Source organism: Orbicella faveolata, unplaced genomic scaffold, assembly GCF_042242905.1.
Source record: "Orbicella faveolata isolate gen_17 unplaced genomic scaffold, um_ofav_v1 contig_3, whole genome shotgun sequence".
NCBI lineage: Eukaryota > Metazoa > Cnidaria > Anthozoa > Scleractinia > Merulinidae > Orbicella > Orbicella faveolata.
In genome coordinates this window covers 1,510,001-1,528,895 of record NW_028301558.1, presented here as the reverse complement: position 1 = coordinate 1,528,895, position 18,895 = coordinate 1,510,001, and the positions used below count along the sequence as shown (strand labels likewise).

The following is an 18,895-nucleotide window of genomic DNA, read 5'->3' as shown; positions in this document are numbered from 1 at the left end:
AAGCAACGTAGCTATTACTTATTGTAAATCTATCGTTTAATTTTCCCTCCCTCCCTCCCTTTGGAGACGAGGTTGGTCATGTATTCCTGCATAATAAACAAAGGGTCACTCCTGTGTGGTGCGGTTAAGTCTGCGCAGCGACTTCCCCCAAGCTTGTTGTTTTTTCATCGCCTTTGAACATCGCTTGCCAACCGATACTCTTGTCCGATCCAGCATGTGCTGTCTGTCATTCAGCTCGTAGTGCTGGGAGATAAGTGAGGTTGTTTTGTCACGCTATCGCCGGAAGTCGCATGGAACAATCAACAACAACAACAATCTTTATTGCATGGGCTAACCAAACGCAAGGTAGTGTTCCCCCATTAACGCCATCACGAGTTGTTTGTATTTGAGTAATAGCTCTGGTTCAATTGCAAGTCGCCACGGTTAACTTACTTTCGCTAGGAACAACGACATTAATAGTCCTTATAACTTAAGAGGTCATAACAAGGCCGTCGTTCCACGATTTTCCACTTATTTCATGAAAAATTCTGTTTGTTACAGAGGAGCTGTACTGTGGAACTGTGTTTCAGAATATTTTAATGATGCTTGTAATTTTAAACAATTTTATTCAAAGGCAAAATCTAGTCCGATATTTAGGGAAATCAGATTTGCGATAAAGTAAGTTAATTTCTTATATTTTATTCCTTTTATCAGTAGGTAATTAGATAATTAGATAATCAGATGTACGACCGCTCAAGTATGTAGTGCTTATACAATAATCGTGTTTCAAATAAAGAATTTTACTTTACTTTACTTTACTTTACTTTTACTTTGCTTTGCTTTGCTTTGCTTTACTTTTACTTTTACTTTTACTTTTACTTTTACCTTCCTTTTCCTTTTCCTTTTCCTTTTCCTTTTCCTTTTCCTTTTCCTTTTCCTTTTCCTTTTCCTTTTCCTTTACTCTACTCTACTCGACTCGACTCGACTCGACTCGACTCGACTCGACTCGACTCGACTCGACTCGACTCGACTCTACTCTACTCTACTCTGCTCTACTTTACTTTACTTTACTTTACACCTCTAGTTAGCGACGGCGACCACTTTTAGAGCTGGAAGTTTGAAATTTTCTCTTGTTTCTAACCTCCCCTAAGCGACCACTCGACAGATATCAGAGAGGAAATTGGATAATAACGTATAACATCGCATTCCTGCGTAGTACAAGAGATGGGCATTTCTCAATGGGAAGTACCGGATTTTTTCTCGAAACTGACTTTTAAAAATGCATATACACTGTCCTCCATCCGTTTTAAAGCAGACGACCATAAATGTCGTAAATAATAACAGAAAACTTGATTAAAACTGATCTCCTGATTCACTGTTCTCTCAAGAACAGTCAACTGTCAGGGTCCCAAAGGAGCTCGTTTGGAGCCCAGAGCCCCATCATTGAACTGCCTGGAGTCCAGATCTTATTTAGCTGCGGAGCCCGGAGCCTTAAATGGTTTGCAGTGGAGCCCGGATCCCAAAGTATTAAAACTCCATCAGTACGGACCCTAGCGAGGAGAAGGTGCAACAGATAAGAGAAATTCCGGGAGGGGACCCTCATGTGCAAATGACGGGGGTGCTCATCGTACCTTTTAGGAGTTAAAAAAGCAGTTTTGGTTCCTCTTGAGTGTAAAGCCTCTAAAGGTCCACAGCGGGAAGTTTTGCGGGTACAGTCAACTCCCTCTTAACGGACACCTCTATAAGACGGACACCTGGTGCTGGTCCCGGTCGTTTCTCAGTCATTTTACCATAACCAAACTCTCTGTAAGACGGACACCTCCATAAGACGGACAACGGACACTGAAATCGTCAACGGACACTTGTTAGGTGCTGAATGTGACCGCAAACTACGACTTAGGGAAGAAAAATTCTTAAATTACCAAGTAGGTGACTCTTCTTAACACCAGACCTTTAATTGACAGCTCTCTTCACTGTTTAACCCGTTAACTATTGATTGTAATATGACAAGAGATTCAATTTCATAACTATGTTCTTGCTCCAGTTTGCAGGTTTCGTTCAAGTAAATAACTTAAAACAAACTTTAAACAGATGCGTATTCACTGTGCACAGGTTCAGCATTATTATCTTAAAATTCCTGGGGTCATGAAACGTCGACTCTCTACAAGCCGGACACCTCTCTAAGACGGACAGCTGAGGCCGGTCCCTATGGTGTCCGTCTTAGAGAGAGTTGACTGTATTGAGCTGAAAACAATATTAGAGGAAATAATACGTTGTTTTAGAATTGGTACCTCTTAGGATGAAAAACAATTTCAATACACGCGCACAAAAGAGGATCTTGGTATTTATTAAGGGTGTTTTTTTTTTCAAGATTTTCCAGGAGTACCTCTCTTGCTTTTTACATGGGAGTCCCCTCCCCCGGGAGAGGAACATTTTTTTTGCCATTTGTCGTGTGTGTAAAGCAGTTATCACATTCCGATTGTGTATCTTTGTTTTCTTAAGTCAAGTTGGTTAGCCTTGTATTTAAATAAGGAAGTCGAAACGTTTGACATTCCAAATGTTACACTACTATTACTGTGCATGGAAATCACAAGGAGGCGCAATTGTTTGTTTTTACAATAACTGTCTAATTTCTCGCGTGCTGATTGACTCATTTGACTCATAAGAGTACAGACGGATGAAATTTTAATTTATGCAAGCTTTCAAGTTCAACTTTCAGCTGTCAAACTGTCAACTTTTTAACCAATGAGATTTTATGGACTATTTCAAGTAACCGATCAAAAAGCGAGAAAAGCTATTGACAATGGTCTCGTCATTTTGAATAAATTCACTTATGTTTGTTTACAGCAAGTTTACTTCGTCTTTTCCCCTTATTTATTCCCGGCATTTGACCATTTTGGGGTCTTGTTATTGTAAAAAACAAATTGACGTCAGTTTTTTATGCGTCTGTCCTTATAGACGATAAATTTCGTCATAACATTGTCAAAGTTTACTGCGGAACCACTCGCCTGCGGCTCGTGGTTCCATAGCCACTTTCACAATGTTGTGATGCAATTTGTCACCAATAAGAGGAGAGACGCATAAAAACTGACGTCAATTTGTTAAATGCAACACGCATGCGATACGGAAGAATTTCGTCTTAAAAATAGTCAATCATCGATCGCGTTATATCGGCAACAAACACCAGCCATATGAAAAGTAGCCTGTAAGTAGGCTCTCTTTGAAGGGTCCTTGTAGGTATCCGATTTAACAGGTCATCATATCATGTGTTTTTAACTTTTCAAAAAATCTCTCAGTAGGCTATTTGTTTTCTTTTAAAAATATAAAAATTATTCATTTTGATTAGTTCTTGTAGGAGTTATCTTTTCTCAATTGCGCCCTGGCATTCCTCAGTTAGTGGCAGATTTAATCAGCTGGTGTCAGATTACAATACAGTTCTAGAGTACAAAAGTATTTTTTTCATAATCTTTGGTCTTCAGGCTTTCTAAAAATGTATAAATAAATGTAAGGGCGTTTGGAATTAAATCTCACTACGAGAAAAATTTGAAAAAATGGTGTGTTAACCCGCGTTTTAAATCCCTGAAGAAAACCAGTCTGGGCGTGGCTCGAGATTTTTTGAACGTTAAAAGAAAAAAAGGAAAAGGCTCGATTGCAGGCCCTGTTCAGGAAAGGAGCTCGAGAGAATGGCGGAAATCGAGTCCAAATAAGAGTGACGGTAATAAGAGAAACGGAACGGAGAGTAACGGAAAGGGTAACGGAAATAAGAGTGCCTTTTATCATTTTTTTTTCTTCAAGTGCACCTTAAAAGATACTTTGGCAGCTAAAATAGTGGTGTTTGGTCATGAACACCCTAAGTGAGACCAGAATCTTTGATTTATACCCCTTATTGAGGATTTACACATGAAATAAACTCAATCGATATTTCCCCGATACGGATTTAACGTTAGTTCAAAAACATACACTGACCAGTATGCTATTTGACTTGGGCTTGAACAGCCATGCTCAACTACTGTAATGAGTCTATTTAGCGCCCGTGGCGCTTATTACCTTTTGGTACCTCAAAGAAGGGCGCTTATTCAGGACAGGGGCCAGTTTCTCGAAGGTCCCGAAAAGTTTTCGCACTCAGAAAGCCGTAGCAAACTCTCAAATTTTATGATTATAGAACTGTTTTATTCACATATTCTTAACATGAAAAGAGGTTCTCTTCATACAAAATGTTTTAGGCTTTTACACCTCTTTCCGGGAATTTCGCGAAACGGGCCACAGGGTGCTTATTTCTAATTTGAGAAACAACCGAATGTTCAAGGATCAAGGAGACTGGAAAACGGACTTGCTGTCCTTGGATCCTTCCAGAACGACCAGCCCAGAGCAATCGCCACAAAATTTGAAGGAGATGTCATTCATTTGAAGGAATTATGCATTCACATGGACATAATAGTTGGGAAAATGACTCAGTCCACATTTTTGAAAGGAGGCTTTTAGACTTTTATGATAACAAATCTCTTTCTTATAATCTTCCAAGTAGTGGGGATGTAAGTAAGTATGTAAACTTATTTTTAAATTAACTAATTATTAAATATAAGCAGGCGATTTTAACGTTAATATTCGCCTGCTTATGTTTTAAGAGATCGTTAATGATCAAGAATTATTAAATAATAATTATTACTATTTTACTACTACGATTATAATTATTACTACCATTTTGTTATTATTTTAAATTCTTTTTATTGAAGCTGAATATCAATTGGCGCATCGTCCAGTTTTCTGCTTGCTGACGCCTATGACTTATTTATTATTAATATTTTATTATTTTATTACTTTGGTTTCATATGTATCAGTATGCAACGAATTCCATAGTTTAAAGTTTAAAATGAGACGAAGACAACTGTTTATTCTTTTTGTAATGCACCATACACCTTATTCCAAAATGGCAGCCAATTTATTATTCTTTTGTTTACATGGTAATTAGCCCTCTTTGCCTCGTCAGCATGTACAAAATACAAAAGAATTTTGAAGTGAAAATGAGGCAAAGAGGGCTAATAAACATGCAAACAAAAGAATAATAAATTGGCCGCCATTTTGGAATAAGGTGTATTACAAAAGGAAGCATAAAAGGAAGATCAGATGAATCTCGGCTGATACGTACTCTGATCTGACGGCGCGTAGAATGGGGGCGCTTATTGGGCAATAAAGACACATTCGAAGGGGGCCCTAGAGGGCGCTTATTCGGGCGCTAAACTGAATAAAGAATAGTGACCCTGTGACCGAATAATGACGTCATCTGGTGATGGTCACGTGGTATGTACATCGAAGGCCTTCTTGGTGTTGGTGACTTGGCTCTTTTCAATTTAGGAAGCAATTTTTTTTGTTTTTGTGTAGTTTTTTCATATTATGGGCTTATGACCAGAAGGTAAGAGTTTTGAAAAATGCTGTGTTTCGTTTCTGCAACGATCTGTTTGAATTAGCGCTCAATAATGAAGTTGAGTATGGGTAGCCATGTTGTTACGAGGTCATGTTAACTTCGGAAACTAACTATAATAGTGGGAGATGTTTAAATTTATAGCCGGCAATAAGCTAACGCTTAGAGTGAGATTTTTAAATCGTTCTTCTTTGAGCCGTTTACTATTTTACTAAAAGTTTGATTAAACGTTTTCTAACTTTGAAAAAGGAAATGCAGTGAGGTAAGAGTACGTTGCATTCAATATGTTTAGATTTCATGGCAAGTTTACATATTTCGTTGTTACTCACCTAGGATATGATAAATATAACGAACGATCCTTCAAAATTTTATCTCTCCGTGGTGTGATAAAAAGAATTAGTAGTTATAGTGATGGTGAACTTATAATAGCTGTTAAATATCCTTTAGGGCTTCAGATGGCCTAGATGCCAGTTCAAGCCGATGGGAACAACTAGATCATAATCGTGATTTGCAAGTTTCATCCGTAAGGTAATTAACGATTGCTTAGATTTCCTCATTTTTACAGTACAGTATAACTTCCAGAGCAAGGAACTTTCTACCAACTTGAGAATTTGATCCGGTACAATAACATGAGGAAGTACACATAGAAAATATTTAGATGAAACCTCTTTGAATGTTGACGTGATGATACATGCAGACACCAGTTTGATAGTTTGTCGTCGTTCTCGAGTTTAAAGTTACCACTGCTTGGTATTATTCGAAATGTTCAAAATACCCAGTCAGTTTTGATAATCACTGTGATAGGAACGTTAAAATATTCTTTTCCTACCAAGTATATTTCAATCGCCATGGTTGCGTCGTGTTACTTCCTTGTCTGTTAAACATTCGTAATAGTTTATCATCCTGCTCAATATTAATATTCTGTCACTTTGCTTTTTCCTAATTCTCTATACATAGTTATACCTATAACAACAGTAACTCTTTAATGGCTTGAAACAAGGTTAATGTTCATTTACTTCTACAGTAAAGTAAAAGTCAGGGACATCTAGTGCTTGTCACATTTCTGATCAGTGTATTAATATCTATAAGGTTATCCATAAATCATACACTTAACTATAAACATACTACTGTTACCTTTGAAATATTGATAAAAAGTGTGTATGCTGATTGACTCATTCATTATTCCATTGTGCATAGGCTTGGAGTTTGTGTTGGGTGTCTGTAACTCATTTTATAAAATTGCTTTCAAGCGGCAAATTTTCATGCCTTGATGATTCTCAGCTTATCACACCCATTGTATAAAAGAAGTCAGCGACCTTTGGAAATTTGAGTGAGTGAATGAAAAGGTTTAAAAATGCAAGTTGTGGGTTGGAGTAAACAAGATAGAACATTATAACGAAAATTTTCTTGCACAGGATTGTCAGCTGGTGACAATTTTCTGTGTCTGTGATAGTGAGTAAGACAGATAATTATGACATTTGTGCTTGTAAACCAATAAAATACAATTGCCTTTTGGAGTTAGTGAGCTAAAATATAAAGTGGTTACATTTTTCAATGATATTGTTATAATGTGTAGTTCCAGAAAATATCTGTAAGCCCCCTCCCCCCACCTCACGGAATGGATTTTTTCTAAGATCTCCCACCCCTCTGAAAATTCCAGTTAAGCTTCTTACATTTCTTTAAATGATTTGGTCTTACAGAATCCCCTTCCCCCAGGAAATTCTAATCCCTTCTGTAGGGAGAGTGTGGATATTTTCTGGAACTGCACAATTGAACAAAATACAAGAGCTGTCCTTGGTTAATTCTACAAGCAAAAAAAGAAGGTACAAACCATACATTAGATGCCTTTTACACTGGTCAGCAATTTGATGTTACTAAGGGATTACTTGTAAAGTTTTTGTGCTTGACTGTCAGCAAACATTGATGGGGAATTGTTACCAGTTAGTGCACTCCTGTTTTTCTGTGCTTCAAAGACTTCATGTGCATTGCTCGAAATTAGCGGTTGCCCAGTTGTAGAGCTCAGTCAGGCATTTTGTTACTTACAGATTTGGGTGGCCTGTTAGACAGATTAACAGGGTTTCAATATACATGTACTGATATTTAGTTAGTACCGTAATGATTCGATTTAGTGCCCGGGGTGCTTATTTGCTTTCGTTACCTCAAGGGAGGGTGCTTATTTGAGACAGGGTGCTTATTCGGGGCAGGGCGCTCATTTCTTTTTTGCAAAATAATCAAATGTTCAAAACAAAACTCGAAAATGAGGTCATTCGTTTGACAAAATATGCACTAACATGGACCTAACAGTTAAGAAATTCAGACGAAAACCACTGTTTTTGTAATGCAGCATTACGTATGTGAGCAATTAAGGAAGATGAACCTCTGTTGATACATTCTCTGATGGTACTGTAATATTATAATGTTAGAATAGGAGCAGTTATTAGGATGGGGGCGATTATTGGAATAGGGGCGCTTATTAATAAAAACACATTCGAAGGGGGGCGCTTATTCAAAAGGGGCGCTTATTGGAAGGAAGGCACTAAATCAAATCATTATCATAAATGGTATATTCCACACAAATTAATCATGGTTTTCATGGGTGCGATCCGTTCAACCAAATCTGCTGGAAATTTTGGTCTAAAACTGAATGGATGGGTTTGGTCCAACCGAAAAAGTTTCAAAAAAGCCAGTCCACCTTTTGAGGTGGACCATTTTTCTCACATGATGGGTTATTTTGAGAAAACTGTTCCCAGATATTTGTCGGTTGAGTTCAAACACCATGTTTAAATGAAAAAAAGAACATCAAAATTCTCTCAGGAAATAAACCATTTTTAAACAGCAAAACCTCGAACTCAACTGGGAACGGTGTGCTCAAAATAACCTGTTATCTGAGATAAATTTCTATGGATAAAACACCTTGTACAATATCATTAATTAAGATGAAATTGTCCTCTAACTCTAACACAAGCAACAGTCATCCACCAACCGCCATTTTAAGTAAGAGTGCAGAACTCTTTTTGCAAGTGGAATGGAACAAGACCGTCTGTACGTGTCGTGATCCATTCACCCCCAAGAAATTTTTGAACCTGACAGCTTGGAAATTTTGGTTGAATAGATTGGGCCCCATAAATTCTAATAGGTTAACTCAGAGATGAATACCCCAAGCAGAAGCAAAATGACTTCCTGGCCATTTCATTTCCAGGTTAAATAATTTTTGGTCTGCTTATTATTCAGCTTGTAAGGTGAATATAATTAATGTAACTTCAATTGTAATTTTTATTCTTTTTTAGGGGAGTTTTATTAATAGGGTTAACCTACATGCATAAACTCCCTTTTCAAATTTATGTACATTTTTTGTAAATATTGTGAATTTGAATTAAACATGTATGTAATATGTAAACAATAATTATTCACCTCAATGTCTGTGAAAGTGGTGGATATTTATCTCCTTTGTTGAATAATTGTTAACTATCACATCATTAAATGACATTTTCATTCATTTTGATGCTTTCCTTAGATTTTCCCCAGAATTGTCATGGTTGACTCCCCTACTCAACCAAGTTCTGCAAGGTAACACATATGTAGTGGAACCCAGCTCTATGGACATTTACTTGATACAGACACACACTTAGCACAGAAAATTTAGCAGTAAACATCTTCTGGTTACTGTCAATTTGTGTGCTTTGGTCTTTGTAACCTTTCTTCCTTAGGTGTCTTAACTGGGTTGAGTAGTTGTATGGAAATTTTTGCATTTATTTACACTTACCAAAGGCCAAGTAGGTTGAGTTGTTCGTGTGCAGGGATGGTTGACTGAATGAATGATTGAATGAATGGTGAATAATCTAAATAACCTGACTAGCAATCAAGCAAAGATCACAAGCAGTTGACCAACAGGCTGGATTGACTGGTTGACCAACCAACCCATACATATATTACAGAATGAATGTTCAAAGAAAATGTAGATGCTATGATGATAATATTAAACTTACTGTACATTTTTAACTTTTGTAATTATGTGTTTCTTTTTGCTCATTTTACAGCCAGCTATCACAACTGAAATTCACAAGTAAGTGCCGGGTACACGTGTCTGAAACCCACTTTCTCAATGCTTTAATCGTGTTATTCTCGTACTCAGCTGTTATATTTTTTGAACATTGTTTTTTTTTCTGTAGTCCTTAAAGCCTCGCTTAAAGAACAGTCAGGATGGTTCAGTAAGTGCAATGCTTTATGCTTAACTCGTTAAATTTTGTGCCATAGTGTGAAATGACACAAACACAGTGGAACCCTGTTAATACGGTCACCAATGAGCCATGAAAATTTGACCATATTAATGGGGTAGGGTCAAACCCCATGGCTGGTCTGAGTTGAAAGTGACGTCTTAACAGATATATCACAATTGCACTTCCACACAACTGTTCTTTAATGAGCATCGTGAATGCAGATATAATTTTAAAAACATCAAAACTTGAATCCATTGATAAAATATTAACAATGGAAAGATGAACATAACTGGTTTGAGTGGCTGTATAAATGGGGTAATATTATAAAGGATTATACAGGCTTGGATTTCAGAATGTGGCCATTAGCTGTATTAATGGAATGGCCGCATTAATGGGGTTTTATTGTAGAAAATGTATCGGCATTTCACCGGGACAAAAAAGGGGGCCTTAACAACAAGGTGACCTTATTAACAAGGTGACCATAAGATGGAGCTCTGCTGTAAAAGTCATGTAAGATGTTATATTACAAATTTTGTGGATGAGCTACTCTTCAAATAGACTAAAAACCAACTGCTAAAAATCAGCCTGGAGGTAGCTTGATTCCTTACACTGCTTGTGACGTTATTACCTTTTCTACCAGAAGATATCTTTGGTCATCAGTTGATTAACTGGGGAAAGTCTTTTAATTCATGAATTTGGCAAGTGGTAGAGCCAAATAAGCCTACAGTTTTTCTTTCCAAACTGGACACTTTCCTTAACTTTCTGTTGGACAGCTGAAAGGCCAACAAAACCTCAAAAGAAAGAAAAAGAAGGAGAACCCCCACCCCTCCCCCCCCCCAAAAAAATGAAACCATGGAAAGACTAAAGGGATGCATCATGAAAAACACAGTTAACTATAATAGCCTTCTGGCAGTGAGAGGTCTGGTCTCACAGTTAATTATAAGATGATGTGAGGAAACTGCTTGTTATAAGTAGCCTTTCAAAAGTATTGCCATTTGAGAAAATGGTAAATAGTTTTATAATACACAGTAGCTGATTTTAAGTATTTGAATTAGTTTAGCTGTCATCTAATTTAGTGAGTGCACTGATTTTGAATGTTATTGTAAGCCACGCCTATATTTTGTAAGCTTACTGATTTAACTATTTCTTAATATTCATAATTTTTGGTAAGCACATTAAAAACCGTTAAATGTGTTCAAAAAATTATATTTTTATCATTATAATAGCGAAAGGAGACCCTTATGTCAAACTTGTTGTTGATGGAAAACAGCCGTCAAAGAAAACAGAGGCAGCTCGTAAGACATGGGAACCAGTGTGGGACGAGGAGTTTACGATGTAAGCAACACAATTAGTAATATACATGTGTCTTAATTTGATTGATAGAAACAATGATCAGAATCACGTTTAGAATCACAATGTAATGCTCAAGCAATATTTAGACTTGTACCATGAGTTTATCAAATAACTTTGACATAATCTTCTTCTTCAAAAACATGACCTGTACTAACTGTTACTCTTTTCTGAAAGGAGGAATTATGAAGTATGTGCAATGTAGATTTCATTTTATTTTGCAGAATGTATGTTTATTTTTCTTACACTTTGCAACAAATATACAATGCATATTATAGTTGTCAAAGAATGTTCCATTTTAATTATGTTTTATATTTGTTTTTGCGTTGTCCACCGACCCAGCTACAGTGTAAGCTCTCTTAACCAACACTCTTGAAGCGGACTACTCTACATGTACAACCGCCTTCACAAAATCCTGTTTGAACTCCCATACAAACTGTGTTTATTCATTCCCATAAATGGACATTCCGGTAAACAGTCGCAGACACTTTGAGGGTTTATAATTTAGACTTTTCCTTTGTTTTTAAGCTCCCATAAGCAGCCATCTGAAAGGAAATCTCATGTATATTACATAGTACTGCAGTAAGTACTGCAGTTAGAATCTGTATATTGCATAATACACCAGTTTTCTATACACAGTTATCGCCATTATCAAAATGAAAAAAATTAATTTGGAACGGGGTACATTGTACTTTTTGCATTCCCAATGTTTATTGTTAGCTGGGCAAGTTACCATAAGTGGCCATATACACCTTACAGTTCTAGTGGCCACTAACAAAACCATTCTCGTAAGCACCAGCTCCAGCTAGGGACACCTTTTTTGCATGGCAAAGGTGTCTGCTTACAAGAGCTTCCACTATATTGTTCCTAGAATTAACCGGCATTCAAAAATTTTAAAATTATAATTGAAGGGGTGAGTGCAAAACCATGCTAAGTGACGATTTGGGTGAAAAAAAAAATTTTCGCGAAAGGGCTTGAATTTTTGCATGCGGTCTTCAATGTAATAGAAAAACGCGGCCCTGTATTTTTGTCGCTGGTTTTTGCTTCGTTTTCGAGTTATAACGTATGCAAAAATACTTGGCTTTTCCTAGCCATGTCTTTAGGAGTTTATTTGTTGAACAGCAAACAGGCAGACTGTTTATAGTGTATGAAGTCAAAATCAAATCTCACAGCATATATAGAGCGGAAACCTGGGAACAGATTGTTTACATCGGCTATTGTGACGTGAGCACAACACGTGAATCGATCGAGCGGCAAACGAAATACCATCGAACTAAAAAGAGATGTGCCGCATTAGAGCTCTGTCAACTAATATCTTAAGCATTGTGTTAAAGTACCTTGTGTGCCTGCCTGGTGGTTGAGAGGCATCATAAAGCCTCGATAAACCCGTAAGTCATCAGCACGTTTTAAAGAATCAAAATGTATTCTGAAACTTCGAAGGTAGCTGATATACCGTAATCGTGTTATCGGCGTTTGAAGTCAGATCGAGCCAGGCAGCAAAGTCCAAGAGCAGTTCTTGCCCAAGAAAAATACCCTCTCGTGAGTTGTGGCCCATTTGCCAAGCGTTGCTAGTGTCAAAGTTTGGAAAGCGAGAACTGGTTTTTGACTTATAAAATTTGTCTTGTATCGACCGCCATGTTTTCCCGCGCACGAGGTGTAAAGACCCTTCCCGGCATGCATTGCGATCACGTTCTGCTCGCGTTTCTCGAACTGGTAACTAGATTGTTTCGGCTTTTTTCATTTAAAGATAATAATGGCCAACAAGTAGCGATCGATTGTAACATAGATCTGTGATCCAGGTTGCTTTGATTTTATTTCATATCAGCATGATTTGTAGTGTTTTGAACTTCTGGGATCAGCGGACATGCAGATGTATGGAGACCCGTACATTGCGCAGAAGGGTTAATTTGTTAAACTGTTAGGCGGTGCGTGACATAAAGCTACGATCGCGTTTGTCGAAAAATATGTATTTATCTCGTGATTTTTAGCCATTTAAGACGTTGCTGTATTTGGAAAAGTGCTTATTTGATGTTTATTTGTTTAGTGCAGATAGTCATTGTCCCAGATAACCAAAGTAAGTTCCAGATGTTAACACTATTTTCCGGCCGCCATATTTTACCTATTTAAACCTGAAATCAACATTTTTGAGCTTATACGTTGCGTGAAATTAACATTTTGCTGTTTTCTAAGTGAAATCAACACTAAAAAAAAAAAAAAAAAAGTGAAATCAACATCCTTGCCGTCACGCGTTACGTGAAATCAACATTTTTACCTATTTAGACCTGAAATCGACATTTTTGAGCTTATACGCTGCGTTAAATCAACATTTTTCTGTTTTCTAAGTGAAATCAACATCCTTGCCGTCAAGCGCTAACGTGAAATCAGCATTTTGACCTATTTAGACCTGAAATCAACATTTTTGAGCTTATACGCTGCGTGAAATTAACATTTTGCTGTTTTCTAAGTGAAATCAACATCCTTGCCGTCACGCGTTAACGTGAAATCAGCATTTTGACCTATTTAGACCTGAAATCAACATTTTTGAGCTTATACGCTGCGTGAAATTAACATTTTGCTGTTTTCTAAGTGAAATCAACATCCTTGCCGTCACACGTTAACGTGAAATCAGCATTTTGACCTATTTAGACCTGAAATCGACATTTTTGAGCTTATACGTTGCGTGAAATCAACATTTTGCTGTTTTCTAAGTGAAATCAACAACCTTCCCGTCACGGGTTAACATGAAATCAACATTTAAACCTTTTTTGACCTGAAATCGACATTTTTGAGCTTTTACGTTACGTGAAATTGACATTTTGCTGCTCTCTAAGAGAAATCAACATCCTTGCCATCGCGCGTTAACATGAGTCAACGTTTTAACCACTTTTGACCTGAAATCAATAAATTTGAGCTTATATAAGTTGCGTGAAATTGACATTTTGCTGGTTTCTAAGTAAAATCAAAGTCCTTGTGGTCGCGGCGGGCCGATCCTTTGTTATAATAAACTGAGGCGAGACTTCGACTTATAACAAAGGCTTGGCTTGGCTATTATAACAAAGGGTCGGCTCTGTTTATCATAACAAAGGCCCGGCTTCGTTTATTTGAAGACCTCGGCGGGAAAAGGGCGCTAGGTATTTTAATCAAAAGTGAACTTTGTCGAAAACGCTCCAAATTTCCCATACAGTTTTGTTAAGGTATGTTTAACAATGTCCCGTAGTTTTTCCGCTAAGCTTCGCTTCGCTTTCGAGATATTGCGTATGCAGAAAAACCACTCGGTTTTCCTAGTGGCGTCTTTATAAACGAAGCAAAAACCAGCGACAAAAATACAGGACCATGTTTTTCTATTACATTAAAGACCGCATGCAAAAATTCAAGCCCTTTCGCGAAAATTTTTTTTTTCACCCAAATCGTCACTTAGCATGGTTTTGCACTCACCCCTTCAATTACTTGCAGTGGACATTTCCTGTGCTTTCTCACACTTTTCTATGGTCTTTGCAGCCTGGTGACACCATATAGTGTTATGGATCTGGAAGTTAATAATAAATTTTCTCTCAAGAGCGATGTCCCATTGGGATGTGCAAAGATTCAACTGAATGATGTCCTGCATTCAAGCCATGGCAAATGTAAGTTATGTATTTTGGTTTAGAATACAGTTTGATATTTACAGTTTTACAGCAGTACTTTAAGGTCCTGCATGACCCTTGTGCATTTAATATATTCAAGAGCCAACGGAGTAGGTAGGATGATATATGGACTTTGAAAGTGGATTCTGTGAAAACTTAACAAGGGTACTGAAGCAGGATTATCACAGGAAGTAAATCAAAAAGGGAAAAAACCTTTGTTTGAATAAGTTTTTGGGAGTTTCCAATTTAGTATGAAAAACAGGAATTGGAAGCCAGGTGAGCAAAGTTGAACCTCTTTATTCTTACTAAACTGAATGTGTTACTTTTTGTTGTTGGTGGCACAGTGAACAATCATAATTTAAAAGTGAATATTATCCTGGACAAGAATGGCACTCCTTGTCAGACAGGAGTCCTGGAGGTTGTACTTGATGGGATGAGTGTGAATATGAGACACTTTCCTCGAAGGCCACCTTCACTAACACCAACTCCTCAACCTAATGGACCAGTGGCTGCAGCCCCTCGCACAACAAATGGCAACACACCATCCCGACAGTCACAGCAGTAAGAAATTTTTCCCTTCTAGTATACCTCAATTTCTCCCAGAAATGCAAATTTGCTTTTTTAATCACTGGCTAGGAAATGTTATGTTTTTTTCGTGGTCATGTGTTCCCCCTCGCTAAGGCTGCTGAATTCACAGCAAATGATCATGGCCATGTGACCTAATATCTCTGAGCATCTGCTCACTGAATTTTTTCGCCACATTATGGCGTTTAGCTTGTTGCAATTCATTTTCTTGGTAATTTACGGCCAGTACGTAATACGCACAAACATGAGAGAGTGCAAAGCGGTCATTTGAGGTATGTTGTATACTGATACCTTAATTGACTGCCTTGCAACATTAACTTTTAAACATAATTCCTTGTACCAAGTTTACAAACTGAAAGCTACTCCTGAATACTCGGTTATAAGGTGCCTACTGAATTAAGAAGACGCCATTGACAAAGAATTCAAGATGGAAAGCAAAGGGGAGGATGAGTAGTAGCTGAGCTGAGCAGGGCTGATAAATACAATGGTTCTTTTCAGAAGTTTTTGAGTCCTTTGACAGGTTTAATCATCAGGGAAATTTGGCAAAGTTATACTTTGTGGCGTGAACATATTCAGCCATACGGCATACCCTGTGTGCAGAACAGATTTTGATTGAACAGGTATATTTTCTTTGAAAAATGTGTGCACCTTATAACCAAAAAATATGGTGGCTTTTTATGAGCTTTATCAACCAAGTGAATCAGTTCGCTGGTGTGCTTGTTACTGGACACAGGTAGTTTTGTATTACAGGAGGCCAAATGATGGGGATGTACAAAGACGGCACAGTAGACAAACATCAGCAAGACAGAGACCTGTCAGCACTGGAGCATTAGCTACTACTACAGCAGCAGCAGCTGCTAATACGTCTCAAAATTCCTCTCCTGGCATTAATACCAGAAGTAATGTTTCTGCCTCCACTCCATCAGTTCCTCCTCCACCACCTCATGGACAGCCACCCCAACAAGGTGCAGTTACTGATCCAATGATATCATAACCAGTGTTAAGCAATTATAATTCATTGATCACTGTTCAAACATTAAGTCCTTGTCAGTGGACCAAACTTAAATGTGACTGTGAACGGGAAAACGTACCTTAACGCTTATCCGTTAGACAGGCTAAAGCGTTAAGTATCCGTTAGTCATCCGTTAGAAAGTTTTCTTAAAAACGTTAGAGGCGTTAGCCCAACCGTTAGACGTTAGCATCAGGCCGTTAGAACAGAGTGTGCAACCGTTAGCAAGAGACATGTATCCGTTAGCCGTTAGCATCAGACCGTTACACGGGACAGCATAACCGTTAGCAAAAACTCTGTATCCGTTAGCACGGCTAGAGAAGCCGTTAGGATCCGTTAGAATAAACTAGCATATGTTAAATGGGTAACGATTCCGTTAGAATGGCATGACGCGTTGAAGTAGCATGTGGTACGTAGCCTAACACAGTGTGAAACAAGGGCAGCTCTTGGCTTCCATTTAGTTCAAAACAATCGTGAGAGATAGCTATCTTTCGACAAGAAGTTTGGCGATTATTATTTTTTGATGCCCTGATGATTGATAAATACAACTCAAGTGAAGTTCAATAAAGCCTTCATACTATAATTATTATACACGATCCAAAACAAAACACGTTTGCCGCTTTCGAAAACAGAAATGACATGTAAAATCATAACAACGATCGTCATTATATGAACTGTTTTATTTATTTGGCAAAGCCTGGTTGTTTCGAGAGCTTGTAATTTGTTATTGTAAGTCGTGAACAAACGAAAGTTAAAAATACCTTACAAGTGCCATAAACGAACGAACCAAACACGGAGAAAACTCAACCAAAATGGCCATGCGATGAACAAAGATCTTCTGCGAAGTAATCACTGATCACGTGTCAAGAACTTGTGCTTGTGTGTCAATGTCACAAATTGTGGGTTCAAATATTTGCATAAAGTTGTTTACATCTTCCAAGATGTGAGAAACAGCCATATTCCGGCGGAAAGTTTCTAAATATTTTGATACACTGTTGTCTGACTCTGAATCAGAAGAAACCAATTTAACTATATGTATGTGACAAAACAACTTTATCTTATGAAACCAGCGCCAACAAAACGCCCGTTGCTTCGAGACTAGCTTCGTGACTTCAGAAGGTACCGCTTTTCACATGCTCTGTCAAGAAAGCGTAATCTTTCATGAATCCACAGCTGGATCAAACAGTTACTTTTAAAAAACTCTAGACAAAGTCATCGTGTAAAAATAAGTACAAGCGACAAATCCATTTGAGTAAAACATTAAAAAATGTTCACCCTGATCAACTGGCGAGTCAAATTGTTTACACACGGGTTTAGCGACGTTTCGCGTCCCACACGATAAGAAAGGACTCGAATTCTGAGTTTGTCTGTCTCGATGAGGAAGTGATAGTTTATATCACTGAGTTCTGCTTTCAATGCTCACCGTGGAAATAATTTTTTAAATGTTTGTCCCATCAATGACTGATGAAATCGGCACTTTGTGATTCATTTTTTTTCAGAAATCGTGAGTGTAAGACCGTGGTGTAAGACTGATAATGGATTGGCACAGTTATGTGTTTATAACATTGGACTGAAAGCTATGCTGTTCGTTCGTTAAAAGTCCTTAGATGTAAACCGTTAGACAACCGTTAAACGTCCTTAGATGTAGGCCGTTAGACAACCGTTAAACGGCTTCAGTTATCCGTTAGAACAAATTGTGCAACCGTTAGAACGTGTTCTTCATCCATTAGGCATACTTAGTTAGCCGTTAGAACATTAGGAGAGAGCGTTAGAACGCTTTAATCATCCGTTAGGCACAATTAGATAACCGTTGGGACGTTAGGACAAAACATTAGAATGCTGTGAAGGCCGTTAACTATCCGTTAGCTATCCGTCCGTTAGTGACCATTTAATGGATAAACGTTAAGGTACGTTTTCCCGTTCACGGCCACAAATTTGATTTCTCTTTGTGTAACCCTAAAGAAAACATTCAACATAGTGCTCCGTCAACAAAGTTGATCTAGCTCTGCTGTGAGTGACAGCTTAATTACAGTAGCATGCTACTTCAAATTTCATCCAAATTTATACTTTGGCATTCCTTTCTGATTGATTTCCTGAAGCAGCATGATTTTTTTTGTCATTTGGTTAACAAGTTATGAAGCCTCGACTGTGCTCTGTTCTGTTGTAAAGCATGCACGAAGCGGTAGAGCATGAAAAAAGTGTAGGGGGAAACACAAGACGTAGTCAAGTGTTTCTTCCTGCTTCTTGAGTGCCCTACTGCTACCTAAATTTGTTTATTTTGCTACGTGATTACAGTTTGTCAGACTGACTTGCAAAACTTGTTATTTTAGTACTGTTTTAACACTTCTGTTGTTCTGTTGTTAACAATGGCCTCCATGCAACTGTGTTTACTACAAACAAACAGCTCATTTCCATTGCGTTTGTCCAAGTCACAAGGAATGTTCAATTTGGGTCAAATTTGTCAAATTTCTGCTGTAAAAATTTGAAATTAAGCTTACTGTGCATCTGTACTCTGATACAGTGCGCATTATATGAAAACTTTATTCATAATAATTGTTATTAATGGTTTTTACAACAAGAAGGGGGCAAAAGAGTAGAAAAACATTGAGGACAACAACATTACAAATATTTACAAACTATTTACAAATAAACTTGTAAAAGAAAGTATTATAACATTATCAAGCAAATAACGAAAAAGCAGAATTGCAGCTCG

At 37.6% G+C, this 18,895-nt stretch overlaps 1 protein-coding gene across 2 annotated transcripts in view; it reads left to right on the top strand.

Moving 5' to 3' along the window:
* The first annotated feature begins 5,263 nt into the window (after positions 1-5,263).
* Positions 5,264-18,895, top strand: part of LOC110048761 (NEDD4-like E3 ubiquitin-protein ligase WWP1) — a 42,640-nt gene continuing 29,008 nt past the window's right edge. The window contains exons 1-10 of one of the 2 annotated variants that reach the window (XM_089297264.1): positions 5,264-5,389; positions 5,846-5,926; positions 6,649-6,728; positions 8,913-8,965; positions 9,436-9,461; positions 9,568-9,606; positions 10,842-10,950; positions 14,464-14,588; positions 14,933-15,149; positions 15,924-16,138. In XM_089297264.1, coding sequence (XP_089153390.1) covers positions 8,931-8,965; positions 9,436-9,461; positions 9,568-9,606; positions 10,842-10,950; positions 14,464-14,588; positions 14,933-15,149; positions 15,924-16,138 — 766 coding nt within the window. In that variant the 5' untranslated portion in view covers positions 5,264-5,389; positions 5,846-5,926; positions 6,649-6,728; positions 8,913-8,930. The remainder of the gene's footprint in view (positions 5,390-5,845; positions 5,927-6,648; positions 6,729-8,912; positions 8,966-9,435; positions 9,462-9,567; positions 9,607-10,841; positions 10,951-14,463; positions 14,589-14,932; positions 15,150-15,923; positions 16,139-18,895) is intronic. The other variant, XM_089297263.1, reaches the window with a different exon arrangement.